Consider the following 14,200-nt stretch of genomic DNA (forward strand, 5'->3'; position numbering starts at 1 on the left):
ACTGCAACCAACCTGTAAAAAGAGTGAAAAATGTCCTACTGGTTGGGAAAGTTTTAGAAATTTGTTTTAACAAAAAATAATTATTTTACCTGTCTTGATGAAATTCCACACCCTACTTGAGATATGAATAAAAGGCAGAGAGTGAGAGGTTCTTGTCAGAACGAGTTAGAATGCACTCATCTGACCACTCTCCTCTCTGCAGAAATCCAAAAGTTCGGATTCCGGTTGTGTTTTGTCTTCTGTCTCCTTTTGCTAACTTTGACAGGCACTAACCCAAGAAAAAAAGGAAACCACCCACAAAATGTTTACATTTTCAAAGAAAAACCTGACAAATATTTTATTCATCCCGTGAATAGAATAAATGGTCACAAAAGCAGTATTCACACATACACGGTAATAGAGAGGAGAAACAATGACACTGCATATTGCATTGAGGTGAAATGAAAAAAAAATCTAAGCCGGAACAAAGAATATATTTTTGAAAAAGGGGGCCTTCTATTCATCACATCCTTCACTGCACCGCCTTTTCATGAGCTGAGCATAGATCTGGCTGTTTTCCAGCAACTGGCGGTGACGGCCCTCTGCCTCAACCTTGCCTTCGTGTAAGACGATGACGTGGTCGGCTTTCTCCACCACGCTCATTTTTGTGGAGATCAGGAGCACGGAGCGATTGCTGAGGCGTTCACTCAGCAATGCCTGGTGGACCTGGGAGACACAAATGTCAAAATACACTTTACCCAGGTCGCAGATGTCTTTGTTCTTAAAATTAGATCTGCTTAAAATGCCATGTTTTTTTGAATGTTTATGCAAAAAAATACATTTATTAAGGTCTCAAAACTGTATTCATTTTATACAAAAAAATTCTCAAAACCTTGAGGATGCCAATCCTAGTGCTCCACATTGGTACCACCCATGCTGGAACAACGAGGGGGGAAAAAAAGGCTTTGATGGCCTGCGTATGAAAGAGCTTACCTGATGTTCATTTCTGGTGTCCAAGTCACTGGTGGCATTGTCTAGTACCAAGATTGTGGGTTTCCGAATTAAGGCCCGAGCAATGGCGATACGTTGCTTCTGACCGCCAGACAGCTGTCCCCCTTTCTCACCGGCATCTTAACAACAGAACTTTAACTATTATCACTTTACTCGCAACAACATTAATCTTCACTCATTCGCTGCCCTTGACGTTTATAGACATTCAAAATACATTTTGTCTGGTCAGGCAATTCATCAATTAACTCATTGAAAGCTGTATAAGCTTCTATTAACTCATTCGCTAAAAGCTCAACTAAAATAGATTATAGACTGATACAGCTGTTAATGGGAGTCATTAACTAGTTTACTGAATTACAAAATTCTCCGTCTTAATTTACCATTGAAAATTTCTGGAAATGACCACGGCTTTGTAAGCCTGGTTACCTGTGTCATAGCCTTTGGACAGCCCCATGATGAAGTCATGAGCGCTGGCCATCCGGGCAGCCTCGTACATGTCCTCATCGCTGGCGTCCGGGCAGCCATATTTGATGTTCTCCCGCACAGACCGGGCGAACAGGGTGCAATCTTGGCTCACTACCGAGATCTGAGCATAGTGTTGGGAAGTCATCGATTTCAAGAACTTTGATTCTTCATTAAAAAAATACATAAATAAATAACATCCTAAATTAAGGATGGGTATTATACATGGGTACAAACGAAATGCATAAATTCATCACATTATACATTGTCCACTGCAAAAAATCTTTTCCATTTTTACCGCTACGCTGTGCCCTAAAAAGTTGGTTCTACTCACCTTCTGCCGAAGATAAGCATCTTTATAATTGTTCAGTGGCTCCCCATCCAGAAGTATTTCTCCGTCTTGTGGTTGATAGAACCTTTCCAGTAGTTTGACACAGGTGGACTTCCCGGATCTGTTCAGCCCCACCAGTGCAGTAATCTGGCCGGGTTTCATTTCCAGGGACACACCCTGATACAGAAAAGCCCAGAAAGGTTAGCTTGTACTCTATATAATTTAAAGAAACATTTAACTATTTGCTTTGGGTCTGTTGAAGACTATGTTGTTTTTTGTGAAACATTTAGGTACAATTTGGGCAAATACTCGTATTTAGGTTCAGTAGCCTCCTCTTTGATGTGTGTGTTAAAAAAAATGTTGAAGAGAAAACTGCCATCAATGATCACGAAAAGGAATTAGCTGGCAGGTTCGCTGATGATTAGACGTTGCTCTATGTGAAACCTTTAAAATGCATAAAGTTTGCTGGAAATTATTTTTTACCTTCACGAAACAAACCTTAATTCGGTTAGAGGATTCAAGTGTTTTCGGTTTTGTTGGACTCAAAATGTTCTATTTTTCTTGTAAGAACATACATTCGATTTGGTGATTTCATTCGAAGTTTCAAGTCTGATGTTTAAGGAGAAAAAAAAAAATTGCTGCTCTCAATCGATCTTTACAAAAACGTGTCAGTAGTAGCTAACCTTGAGAATGATGCTGTCACCATCCGTGTTGTTGGAGTAGGCAAAGGTGACGTTTTTGAACTGAACGTGTCCCTTCAAGCATTTGGGAGCCAAGGTTCCATCCGGGGGTATTAGAGGTTTCCGGTCCAAATACTCAAAGATCTCCTCGGAGCCTCCCACGGCCTTCTTCACATCAGGGTATGAATGCATTAAGGCCTGAAGAAGGACAGATGACGCGCCCATTATTTGTTGTGTACACTGTATACAAAAACCTTGCTTGACTTGATAGCTCACATCCACAATAGAAGCAAACTGAAGCTCATAGAGGACGAAAGACACCAGTTCTCCACTGGTGACCGTCCCCTGGGTCACCAGCACGCCTCCGTAGTACAGGATGCACACTTTCATGACTAGAGTGGTCAACTGGAGACAGAAAAGTTTGAAAGATTCAGTCGTCTGGTGATTATGAGGAATTTGGACCGATTTGTGGTCGAATCAAATTTTCTTTGATTTTTGATGAATACATGTTGAGTTCACCAATCGTCAAATTGCCTTACGATTTATAGAGTAGTTATGTTCAGTCATTCAGTGCCGGCTATTTTTTTTTAAACACAAGCATATTTGAGAACATGTAAACAGGCACATCGGATGAACGTATGGATTGCACATGTGTATAATTATGTCTTTGGGATTGAATGAGATAATTATAATAGATGGGCAAGTAATAAAGTTGTGAGTTTTCAATGAGCTATTTTGATAAATGTTGACGGGGTAAAGATTCCAGTATATTGATCATTGTTCTTTGTGGATTGCTCATTTCCACTTTTTTTTTAAATTAAAAAAAATGTTTGCCTGAAAATATGCACCTAAGGCCCATTGAAAAACTGGATTAAAATCTGTTTGTGTGATCCTCACGCTGTTGGCTGACGTAGAGGCGGCATATGCCATGGCCTCCATCTTGTTCAGGGCGTACAAGTCCTCCATGCAGCGCCTGTAGCGTTCCGTCTCGCCGTCCTCATTGGCGAAACTCTTCACCGTCTTAATGCAGGAAAAGGTTTCGGTAGCCACTTGATTGGCCTTAGCCAGAGCCTTTTGAACCTTTGCTGAGATTGTCTAAAAATATTGACACACAGCAAATTTAGACCCTGAAGTGTTAGCATAATTGAAGACTGAAATCAGTTTTGTGATGGTACATGAAAAGATAGTTAAAGTAATGAAACATTCTAAAATGAAGCTCTCTGTTGAAAAAAAAAACAAAAACATAAAGGTCAACATAAGTAATTTTCAGATGTAGATTCTGGGCCTAAATGTTACTTTTTTAATTGCGTTTGTTGTCGGTTACCTGGTGGAAGTGTGCGGTGAACTTTGGCACGACCCAGATGACGGGCAGCCCCATGGAGGTCAGCATGGACATTTTCCACGATTGCTTGACCATGAAGTAGAAGAGGAAGAGCACGCGACCCGTGTACCACATGAGGAGGCTCAGCTTCTCACTCAGCGCCTCGCTCATGGTGTTGGTGTCGGTTGTGATGCGCGACACCAGTTCACCTACAAAAGCACAAGACAGTGCTACCTTCACTTACAAGTTGAATTTGTTCAAGAAGCAAGATTGTAACTTAGTTTACGTGTACGTCACAGTGGTTTTCCCATTGAAATAAATTGAAATGCCACTTTCCTTTCTTAGCCAATTTATTAATCTTTTCCTTTTTTTTTACTTTTATTTGGCAGTTGGCAATTACATTCGGTGCATACCTTCTTTACCAATTTTTTATTGGTCACATAAAGCAAATCACCCTAACATCTATGCTAAATTCCGTTAACCTGTCTAATGAATTTCGTTTGAGTTACACGAATTAAATAGCATTTAGTTTGTATTCTACTGGTTTTCTGTGTCAGTTTTAAAGCAAACTTTAAACTAATTTTGCCTTTTTTCAGTAAAAGTTAATATTTTGAAAAATGTATGTGATTTTTTTTTTTTGCATACAATTAATACCATTGAACACATTTTGCACTTGCTTTTGACCGAAAACGACATCACATGGGCTAAACGCTCAAAAAAATGACCAATCACAGCTCCCCTGTTTTTTTAGGTTTGGTCACATAAGATTTACTAGCTGGGCTGTGATTGATTGTTACCTAAGCACATGTGATGTCATTTTCATTATAAATAATTTCATCAAATACATTTTATACAAAGAATTAAGATTTTATGGTTGAAGATGACTAAATAAGTCAAGTATTCTTTTAATAAGTTTGAATGATTTTTTTTTTTTTTTATAGAATGTGATCATAGGAAAAGTTTAACCTTTTCCTCTAAAAACAATTGGGTTAAAAATAACCCTAAGGATCAATTTGACTCAACTTTCTAGGTTTTCCAATAAATGGTTGTTTTGAATAAGGGAACCTAAAAAAAAATATATTTTTAAATACATATTTTTAAAGTTTTTTTTTGTTATCAAAAAAAGGTCGGGTTTAGAATGAATTAACCTGTCGGGTTGATGTCAAAGAAGGCAATTTCCTGGTTGAGTACAGCCTCGAAGACTTGTCCTTGTACCGCTGTGTGAATGTGACTCATAGTGATGTTGTACATCAGGTCCCCGATAAACTCCAGCACCGCACTGTAGCAAAACAATGGAAACGTTTCTTCGAATGTAAAGGACGGGCAAAAACGCTCTAAAAAGCCTCCTCATTTTTACCTGACAACAGTCATGATTGCAATAATTGTGATGGCCTCTGTGAAAGCATCAGGCGCCCCCTGGTTCTGGATCCAGTCCGTCACATGACCCGTATACAGTGGGACGGCCATTTCACCTGAAAACACACCCAACTGTGACCGATGAAAATCTAGTCCACAAGCAGACAGAGTGTGAGATGGAATGAAAGGACTTACAAAAGGAGGAAAGCCCCACCAAAAGTAGGACGGTCACAAAGTAACCAAGGTGAGGGCGCATGAATCCCAGCAGTCTCCTCAAAGGCGAGTTGGCGTCCTCTTTGGGTTCTTGCTTGATGCCCCCCGGCCTCCAAATAGATGACAACAAACGAGACAAAGACAGCAGCAAAGACTGGACGTTCTGAGTCCAGTAGATCCACGACACCCCTGTTATCAGATAACCCTGGAACACCTGCACAAATATTCCATTGTCAGTCACAGAAAGTAGATAGTGCCAAAATCTAAAGGTGAAAATGTTGCCCGGAATTAATTGCCAGAATTAATGCAACATTTCCACCGACATGTTTCTCAGAGTCCAAGTGAAGGTTTTTTTCCACTTAATTTTCAACCGCCATATTGGGAGGGCTCGACTTATCACCGCATAACTCAAAAAAGACCAATTTTCTCCAAATATCTGTGTTTGAAAAACATTAATGGGAATGTGAAATAAGTGATATTATGTCATTTACAAGGTTTAAAATGATAAATATACCCCTAATTCGATATAGTCTGCATCCATTTTAGAGCCTTTGCTCAGAACATCCATTTAAACTTCCAGAAACACTTACCTTTTGGTACCTGTTGAGAAGGAAATTCCAGTACCAAAAAACTTCTTCTGGGTTCCTTAATTTTATAAGTTTCAGGAACTGCATTTCTGTCCAAAGCTTGAAAAACGTTTGACTCCAGGTTTTCAACATTTCCTTTCCACTTAAACTAAGAACTTAACTTAAAGGAATAATTTACCTGTTTAACAATTTTCAGCAGTAAAAGTGTAATTGTTTGTCTATACTGTAAATAATTTGATACCTTAATCATTTTTTTATGTACAATGAATACTTTAAAAAACAAATTTTTTCCTTTCTGTTGACTGAAAATAGGTTACGACCAATCACAGCACACCTGCTTTTTAGGTTTAGACATTTGTGACATTAGCAACCTGAGCCGTGATTGGTAGTTACTTTAGTACTATTAACTGTACATAAAAAAATAATGAAGTTATCAAATTAATTCCACAAAATAAATGGCTAAATAAGCAACACGTTCCTTTAAGATTTGTGGAAGTTTAAATGAACATGTGGTATGTCTTTTGATTTTTACTTATGAAAATGTGTTTATTTCTCACCCTTTCCCAGGAGTGCCAGCCCCACATCTCCTCCTCGACAACCCAGCCGAGAGCATGGAGAAGAGTCACATATGTTGGGAGGTGAAAGCACAGGACCAGGATGCTCTGGAAAGCCCCAAAGCCTCTGGCCCAGGAGGGACTGCCAGCAGGAAGCATCAGCAGCAGCAACAGGACGGCCCTGATCAACTCACCGCCCCATAAGGCGAGGAGTGGCGGGCATGGGAAGAAACTGTGGAATTGTGGTGACAGCTGCAGGGAGCGCAGGACGCTCAGGACGCACACGTCCAAGCATGCAAACACCAACGGGAACAACAAGGCGCTCGCTTTGAACATTTCTGCACACATATGAGATCAAATTAGAGAAGTGCAAGTTGTGGAAAGGGCTCTTTAACAATTCAGCAGTATGGCATTCAAATGGTTTAGGTCAAATGAACGACATCGGTTACAGTGCATTTTAGTCTCATCTTGAAATTCACCTCAAAACAAAACATTTCGACCTTTTACCTTGAGGAGTGTATAATGTGTGGAAAGGAAGGTGTTGGAGCCAAAAAGCTTTTTGTATATTCTAATTTGTTTATATTAAGAAAGTTAAACAAATTGTCTGAAGACATGCCAATCTATGGTGGGTGGAACCATGGTTGCCATGGTTACATAAATACGTGCCAGTTGGTGATTGCACTCAGGTGCGACAGGGCAAGGGGCAAACAGTTTTCGACCGTGCGAACGTGCGAACGTGAGTGGTCTTTAAGTTTGGTTTGTAACCCGAATTATTGTTTTATCAAGATATTGAACGAAAAGGAATGTGGACGAAATAAACGGATTGGCATATCCAACGCAACACAAAGAGACTATTGAAATTATTTGATTGACGCACGCGTCAAAACAAAACTTACCCAGTTGCCCTGCTGTCCAGCCTATAGGCAAAGGCTGTACAATGTCGAAAACTGTAGTCTTAGTTTGAGACGGACTACCAGTTTAAAGTATATTGGAAACCGAGAGGAAACGCAACGTGACGGCTGCTCGGTTTGGACGGCATCCGATCGTTGCATGAAAGGACAAATAAGTGCTGTTTCGCTGTGTTGTTGCGAAACTTGGACGGACCACAAGACTACACCAGGGGAGACACGGCGTGCGGGCCATTGGCTTGGCTCAGCGGAGGCACCGCGAACGTCAGGACCAGCAAGGCAGCCAGCCAGAACATCCACGGTGAGCGGACGGCCGCGCTGCCCAGCCACCTCGCATCGCATCGCATCACACGACCAGGACAACGGCCCGGTGCTTGAACTTTGCATTGGGGCACTTTTCCAAACTTGGACAGGTACACTGTGCACATAAAGGTATGTAGCGCGCTACCAGCTGGTTAACAATATATGGCCATTTAAAATACTGTGTGCACACATAGGGGACTTTGAGGATAAAAAAGGTGTCAATACGAGCGCTCTGGTAAAATCCAATGCATTGGTGGTTTTATGGCATCATCTCCGTTACGTTTTACAAGGTCTTGATTGTAATGTGATGAATTTCTGTGGGGTTTGACTGAAATAACAAGGTACTGTTTTACATTTCACACTGCTGGTTGGGTTTTGTATTGCAAAAATGGATTCAGGTAAAGGTGTTGCTCATGTTATGCGCTCAAATGGTGATGCAATGCAAATAATGGATGAACCTTCAGAGGGTGAAAAACGGTCTAATGTGACCACCACAGGTCAAAGTGCTCGCAGTGAAATTTCACAGGTTAAATCTCAAGTTGGGTCACAGGTTGGCTCCAAACGCAAGGTGAAACTAACACCAAGGGCCTTAATGGAGAAAATTGATTCATTGCAAAAGGAGAGAAATTCTAAATTAAAAAGGGCATCCAACATGCAGAAAACAATTGGAGAATTAATGGAAAATGGAGGATGCAAACAGGAGGTTCAAAGTGCACTTGTGAAATATCTTGACCTATGCAAAGGTGCCAGAGAGGCACAGTGTGCTCTTCTACCACTAATACCTCAAGAAGAACAATACAAACATGACATTTGGTTCAAGGCCAAAATGATCAATATCGATCAATTTATTGAGGAGGTCAATGATTGGACAAAAAGGACCCAAGCTGTGCAAAGTGGCGATGATGTGGAAAATGAAATCAATTCCAACGACAGCATCTCTAATGTTGAAAGCACAAAATCCACTAAAGGTCACACCTGGAGTGAAGCGAGTAGGTCCAGCACCTCTTCGTTTCGAGCTCGCAAGCAGGTAGAGGCAGACAGAGCTGCCCTTGTAATTCGTGCAGCAGCATTAAAGGAGAAGCATGCGCTTGAGGAGATGGAGGAAATGCTGCGAAAGAAAAAGGAAACATTGGAGCTGGAGGCAGAACTGGCTGCTGCCAATGCCAAAATATCAGTGCTACAATCTCCCACTCACCAAACCCTCTCACAAGCACCATCTGATGGAATGGACTCCTACTTTAGGAAAGGTGCAAGACCAAAAGAACCTTCGGTGGCACAACACACCCTAGCCAGAAAACATGAACCAGTCACACAACCTATCCAACCGCAGCCACCCCGACAACAATCTGCACAATCCTATGTACAACAACAACCGCCTCCTATACAACAGCAGCAAGGACTTATTTCACAACCACCACAGCAGCAAACGTATATTCAAACAAAACCACCACCCCGACGTGTACAACCACCACCCTTTTCACAATCACACATGCCTATGAATGCAGCATGGGACATTGGCCATACCACCCACAGGAACCCCCCTGTGGAACAAAATGCTTCTCAATTCAATGACACTTCAACGGTGTGCAACTTGCTCCAAAAACAAAATGAAATCACAGCCATGCTAATGGAACAGCAAACCTCTCATTTACTGCCACCCAGGGAGATACCATGTTTTGATGGGGATCCTCTACAATATAGAACCTTTGTTAGAGCCTTTGTACATTGCGTTGAGAGAAACGCAAGCAACAAAGGGGATTGTCTGTACTATCTGGAGAGGTACACCAAGGGTCAGCCGAACGAGCTTGTACGGAGCTGTCAACACATGGCACCAGACAGAGGGTATGACATGGCAAAATATCTTCTTGACCAAAACTTTGGAGATGAATATAAAATCACAGCAGCATATATGGAGAAGGTGCACAACTGGCCGCTGCTGAAATCTGAGGATCCAAAATCCCTTCGAGCATATTCACTCTTCCTTCGTCAGTGTTGTAATGCCATGGAAACGGTACAGTATATGAGAGAACTTGACATGCCAGCCAACATGAAAGTCATCATTTCAAAGCTTCCATATAAGCTAAGAGAGATTTGGAGAGTCTCTGCATGCGGCATAATGGAAAGACACTACCGCAGACCCCAGTTCACAGACATAGTCACCTTTATAGAGCGCCAGGTAAAGATAATATCAGATCCAGTCTTTGGTGACATTCAGAATAACACACCGGGCACAGGAAAGCCAATGAACAAATTGAAGTCCCAAGGCAAACCCAGGTTTAAAGGAGACAGCTTTGCAACTACTATCGAAACCCCTCCGCCTGAAGAAGAGCAAGCAAGATTTCCACCTAGTCCCAAGCCAAGTAATACTGCTCACAACACCGCCTCTTGTATATGCTGTTCTAAAGACCACACTCTGGATCAGTGTCCAACAATGGAGAAGAAGTCACACAGAGACAAACTTGCTTTTATAAAACAAAATGGAGTCTGTTTTGGCTGCCTTCGCAAAGGCCATTTAAGCAAATATTGTGCTGACCGTTTGATTTGCAAGGTGTGCAATAAAAAGCATCCCAGTATTCTTCATATTTACTTTGACCAAAAGCAGAGGTCAAGCAACGCAAGTCAGCCAAATAAGCCTTCAGTGAGCAACGCACAGGTCTCCTTGCAAACTTGTGGACAAACAGGGGCCGGTGACAGTAATGGCGTTTTGTCAATCCTACCTGTGCAGGTGAAGTCCAGCAAGGGACATAAAGTAATTAAAACCTATGCATTCCTCGATCCCGGCAGCACAGATACCTTTTGTTCAGAAGCCCTCATGAGGAAGTTGAATTTGAATGGAAGAAAAGCCAAAATCAGCCTTCTAACCATGGGCCCAAAGGCATCTGTATCCAGTTACATGTTGACCGATTTAGAAATCTCAAGCCTCACTGGAGAAGAGTTCTTTGACCTGCCCAAGGTCTACACTCAAAAGAAAATGCCTGTTACAACCAGTAACATCATTAAAGAAGAGGAGCTGGCTAAGTGGCCATATTTAAATGGGGTGGTTCTTCCACGCATTCAAGCTGATGTTGAGCTATTGATTGGTACCAATGCCTCTAAACTACTTGAACCGTGGGAAGTTGTGAACAGTCGTGGTAATGGGCCATATGCCATTAAGACCCTATTGGGGTGGGTTGTTAATGGTCCCCTTTCCGGCTACAGTGAGCAGGCTGAGTGCGTTACTGTCAACAGGACCTCCATAACACATTTGGAGGAATTGCTGCACAATCAGTACAACCATGATTTTAATGAAACGACATCGGAGGACAAAGAGGAAATGTCACAGGATGATAAGAAGTTCATGAAAATCATGACTGATTCTTGTAAACTTCAAGATGGACATTACACCCTGGAACTCCCTTTCAGAAAAAAGGAAGTCTGTCTGCCAAACAATCGGTGTGTTGCTAGGCAACGCATATTTGGATTGAAGAGGAGGTTTGGGAGAGATAAGAAATTCCACAGAGATGCTGATGAAACTAAAAAATGGATTGAGAAAAAAACCCAGGCTCTCAACACCGACAACTACGGTCATGATTTGGCAAGTGTTCAGGCTTTGCAGCGCAAGCATGAGGGCTTTGAAAGAGACCTGGCACCCCTAGGTGACAATGTGAACTCTCTTGGGGAAACCGCACAACGTCTCCTACAGTCCCACCCAGAAGCAGTGGATGACATTCAAGAGAAATGTACTGAGCTCAACTCTGCCTGGAGCAGCCTTGTTAGACGTGCTGATCAGCGCAAAGACAAGCTGGGAAATTCACATGACCTGCAGCGCTTTCTATCTGATTTCAGAGACCTCGTGTCCTGGGTTAATGGTATCCGAGGACTGGTGTCCTCTGAGGAGCTAGCCAAAGATGTGACTGGAGCGGAAGCACTTCTAGAAAGACATCAGGAACATCGCACAGAAATAGATGCTCGTCTTGGTACATTCCAGGCTTTTGAGCAATTCGGGCACCAGCTTTTGGTGCAAGGACATTATGCGACTCCCGAGATCAAGCAAAGATTGGAAACTTTAGAAATGGAGCGGGCTGACCTGGAAAAGGCCTGGGTACAGCGCCGCATGATGCTGGACCAATGCTTGGGGTTCCAGCTCTTTAGCAGAGACTGTGAACAAGCTGAGAATTGGATGGCAGCTCGTGAAGCCTTTCTTGCAAGTGACGACAAGGGAGACTCCCTTGATAGTGTTGAGGCACTAATCAAAAAACATGAAGACTTTGATAAAGCCATTAATGTGCAGGAAGAGAAAATTGCTGCTCTCCAATCCTTTGCCAATCAACTCATAGGAGCGGACCATTATGCCAAATCTGAGATCTGCAGTCGACGCAATGAAGTTCTTGACAGGTGGCGTCGGCTGAAGACCCAGATGATTGAAAAGCGCTCAAAACTTGGTGAATCCCAGACCCTGCAGCAATGCAGCCGAGATGTGGATGAAATAGAAGCTTGGATCAGTGAGAAACTGCAGACTGCTTCTGATGAGTCCTACAAGGACCCTACCAACATTCAGCTATCCAAGCTTCTGAGTAAACATCAGAAGCACCAAGCATTTGAGGCGGAGCTCCATGCCAATGCTGATCGAATCCGTGGCGTCATAGATACTGGTAACACACTCATCCAGAGAGGTGCCTGTGCTGGCAGTGAAGATGCAGTTAAGGTACGCCTTGGTGCGCTGGGTGAACAGTGGCAATTTCTCGTCAACAAATCTGCTGAAAAGAGCCAAAAACTCAAAGAAGCCAATAAGCAACAGAACTTTAACACTGGCATCAAAGACTTTGATTTTTGGCTCTCTGAGGTGGAAGCACTTCTTGCTTCAGAGGACTATGGGAAAGATCTGGCCTCAGTCAACAACCTGTTGAAAAAACATCAGTTGCTGGAGGCTGATATTTCAGCCCATGAAGATCGTCTGGAAGATTTAAATGGACAGGCTGACAGTCTGATGGCAAGCAACGCCTTTGATACCTCTCAAGTGAAGGACAAGCGTGGTGCTGTTAATGGTCGTTTCAACAAAATAAAGAGCATGGCAGCCAGCCGCCACGCGAAGCTGAATGAGTCTCACCGTCTACATCAGTTCTTCAGGGACTTAGATGATGAAGAGTCTTGGATCAAAGAGAAGAAGTTGCTTGTAAGTTCAGAAGACTATGGGCGTGATTTGACTGGAGTGCAGAATCTGAGGAAGAAACGCAAGAGGCTTGAGGCTGAATTGGGAGCCCATGAGCCGGCAATTAAGTCTGTGCTTGATACTGGAAAGAAGCTGTCTGATGACAACACCATTGGCCAGCAGGGGGACATTGTATTGATCGCGGATGCAACAGCCCCACGTGGATCCTGGCTGCTGGGAAGGGTCTTAGAGATCTATGCTGACAAGAAGGGACTAGTGCGTTCTGCACGAGTTAAAACAAAAACCAGCACACTGGACAGACCAATAACTAAGCTTTGCTTGATTCAAGAAGCAGACACTTAAGCTTCTAAGAGGTTTGTTTTGTTTTCGTTTACATGACTTGTTGGCTCCATTTATGTTAATATTGGTTTGAATTGTTCACGGTCTCCTGCCGTTCTCAATTAGGGGCCGGTGTGTTGGAGCCAAAAAGCTTTTTGTATATTCTAATTTGTTTATATTAAGAAAGTTAAACAAATTGTCTGAAGACATGCCAATCTATGGTGGGTGGAACCATGGTTGCCATGGTTACATAAATACGTGCCAGTTGGTGATTGCACTCAGGTGCGACAGGGCAAGGGGCAAACAGTTTTCGACCGTGCGAACGTGCGAACGTGCGAACGTGAGTGGTCTTTAAGTTTGGTTTGTAACCCGAATTATTGTTTTATCAAGATATTGAACGAAAAGGAATGTGGACGAAATAAACGGATTGGCATATCCAACGCAACACAAAGAGACTATTGAAATTATTTGATTGACGCACGCGTCAAAACAAAACTTACCCAGTTGCCCTGCTGTCCAGCCTATAGGCAAAGGCTGTACAGAAGGCAAGACGACAGTTGAATTGGTATTTTTGTATGATTTTTAAGGCGGTTTCATTGCAGTTGCAATTTTCGATCTTTTCATTTTCACTTTCACATTCAGCACCAAGCTCAAGTTCTGACCAATGGTCTAAAAATAAACCAAAACCGCAATAACACTGTCGCACATGAGCAGTTCGTATGAAAGTGTCATTGGAATACGTGTGAGACATAAAAATAAAAAAATACAGTAAACACGGAATAGATCACCTGTCGCCCATTGCGCGTGTGTTATACTTACTTGTAGGTTAAATATCAACGACGCCGAACAATAAAAAGTATTTAAGGTTCAAACAAAATCTCCACGATACAATTTTACGTGTTGATATTGCGTTCGGAATATAAAATGACGACGCATTCTCAAAACACAGGCCGACAGTTCTTGTTCTCCGTCAAAATGAAAGCGAAAGTTTGGCACCATCGAGAAACAAAGTTGCACGCGGAAGTAAG

General features: G+C 42.4%; 1 protein-coding gene across 1 annotated transcript; it reads right to left on the bottom strand.

The window, feature by feature from the left end:
* Nucleotides 1-304: 304 nt before the first annotated feature.
* Nucleotides 305-14,184, bottom strand: tap1 (transporter 1, ATP-binding cassette, sub-family B (MDR/TAP)). The gene is made up of 13 exons (XM_088410323.1): nt 13,992-14,184; nt 6,498-6,832; nt 5,336-5,567; nt 5,142-5,256; nt 4,933-5,063; nt 3,788-3,993; nt 3,361-3,558; nt 2,740-2,868; nt 2,467-2,661; nt 1,787-1,960; nt 1,417-1,576; nt 973-1,109; nt 305-705 (listed from the first exon to the last, which is right to left on the bottom strand). The coding sequence occupies exons 2-13, from the start codon at nt 6,828-6,830 to the stop codon at nt 496-498; spliced, it is 2,220 nt and encodes a 739-aa protein (XP_088266449.1). The 5' UTR covers nt 6,831-6,832; nt 13,992-14,184; the 3' UTR covers nt 305-495.
* Nucleotides 14,185-14,200: the final 16 nt, after the last annotated feature.

Source organism: Hippichthys cyanospilos, chromosome 3 (assembly GCF_059441005.1).
Source record: "Hippichthys cyanospilos isolate Australia breed blue-spotted pipefish chromosome 3, RoL_Hcya_1.0, whole genome shotgun sequence".
In the NCBI taxonomy this organism is placed as follows: domain Eukaryota; kingdom Metazoa; phylum Chordata; class Actinopteri; order Syngnathiformes; family Syngnathidae; genus Hippichthys; species Hippichthys cyanospilos.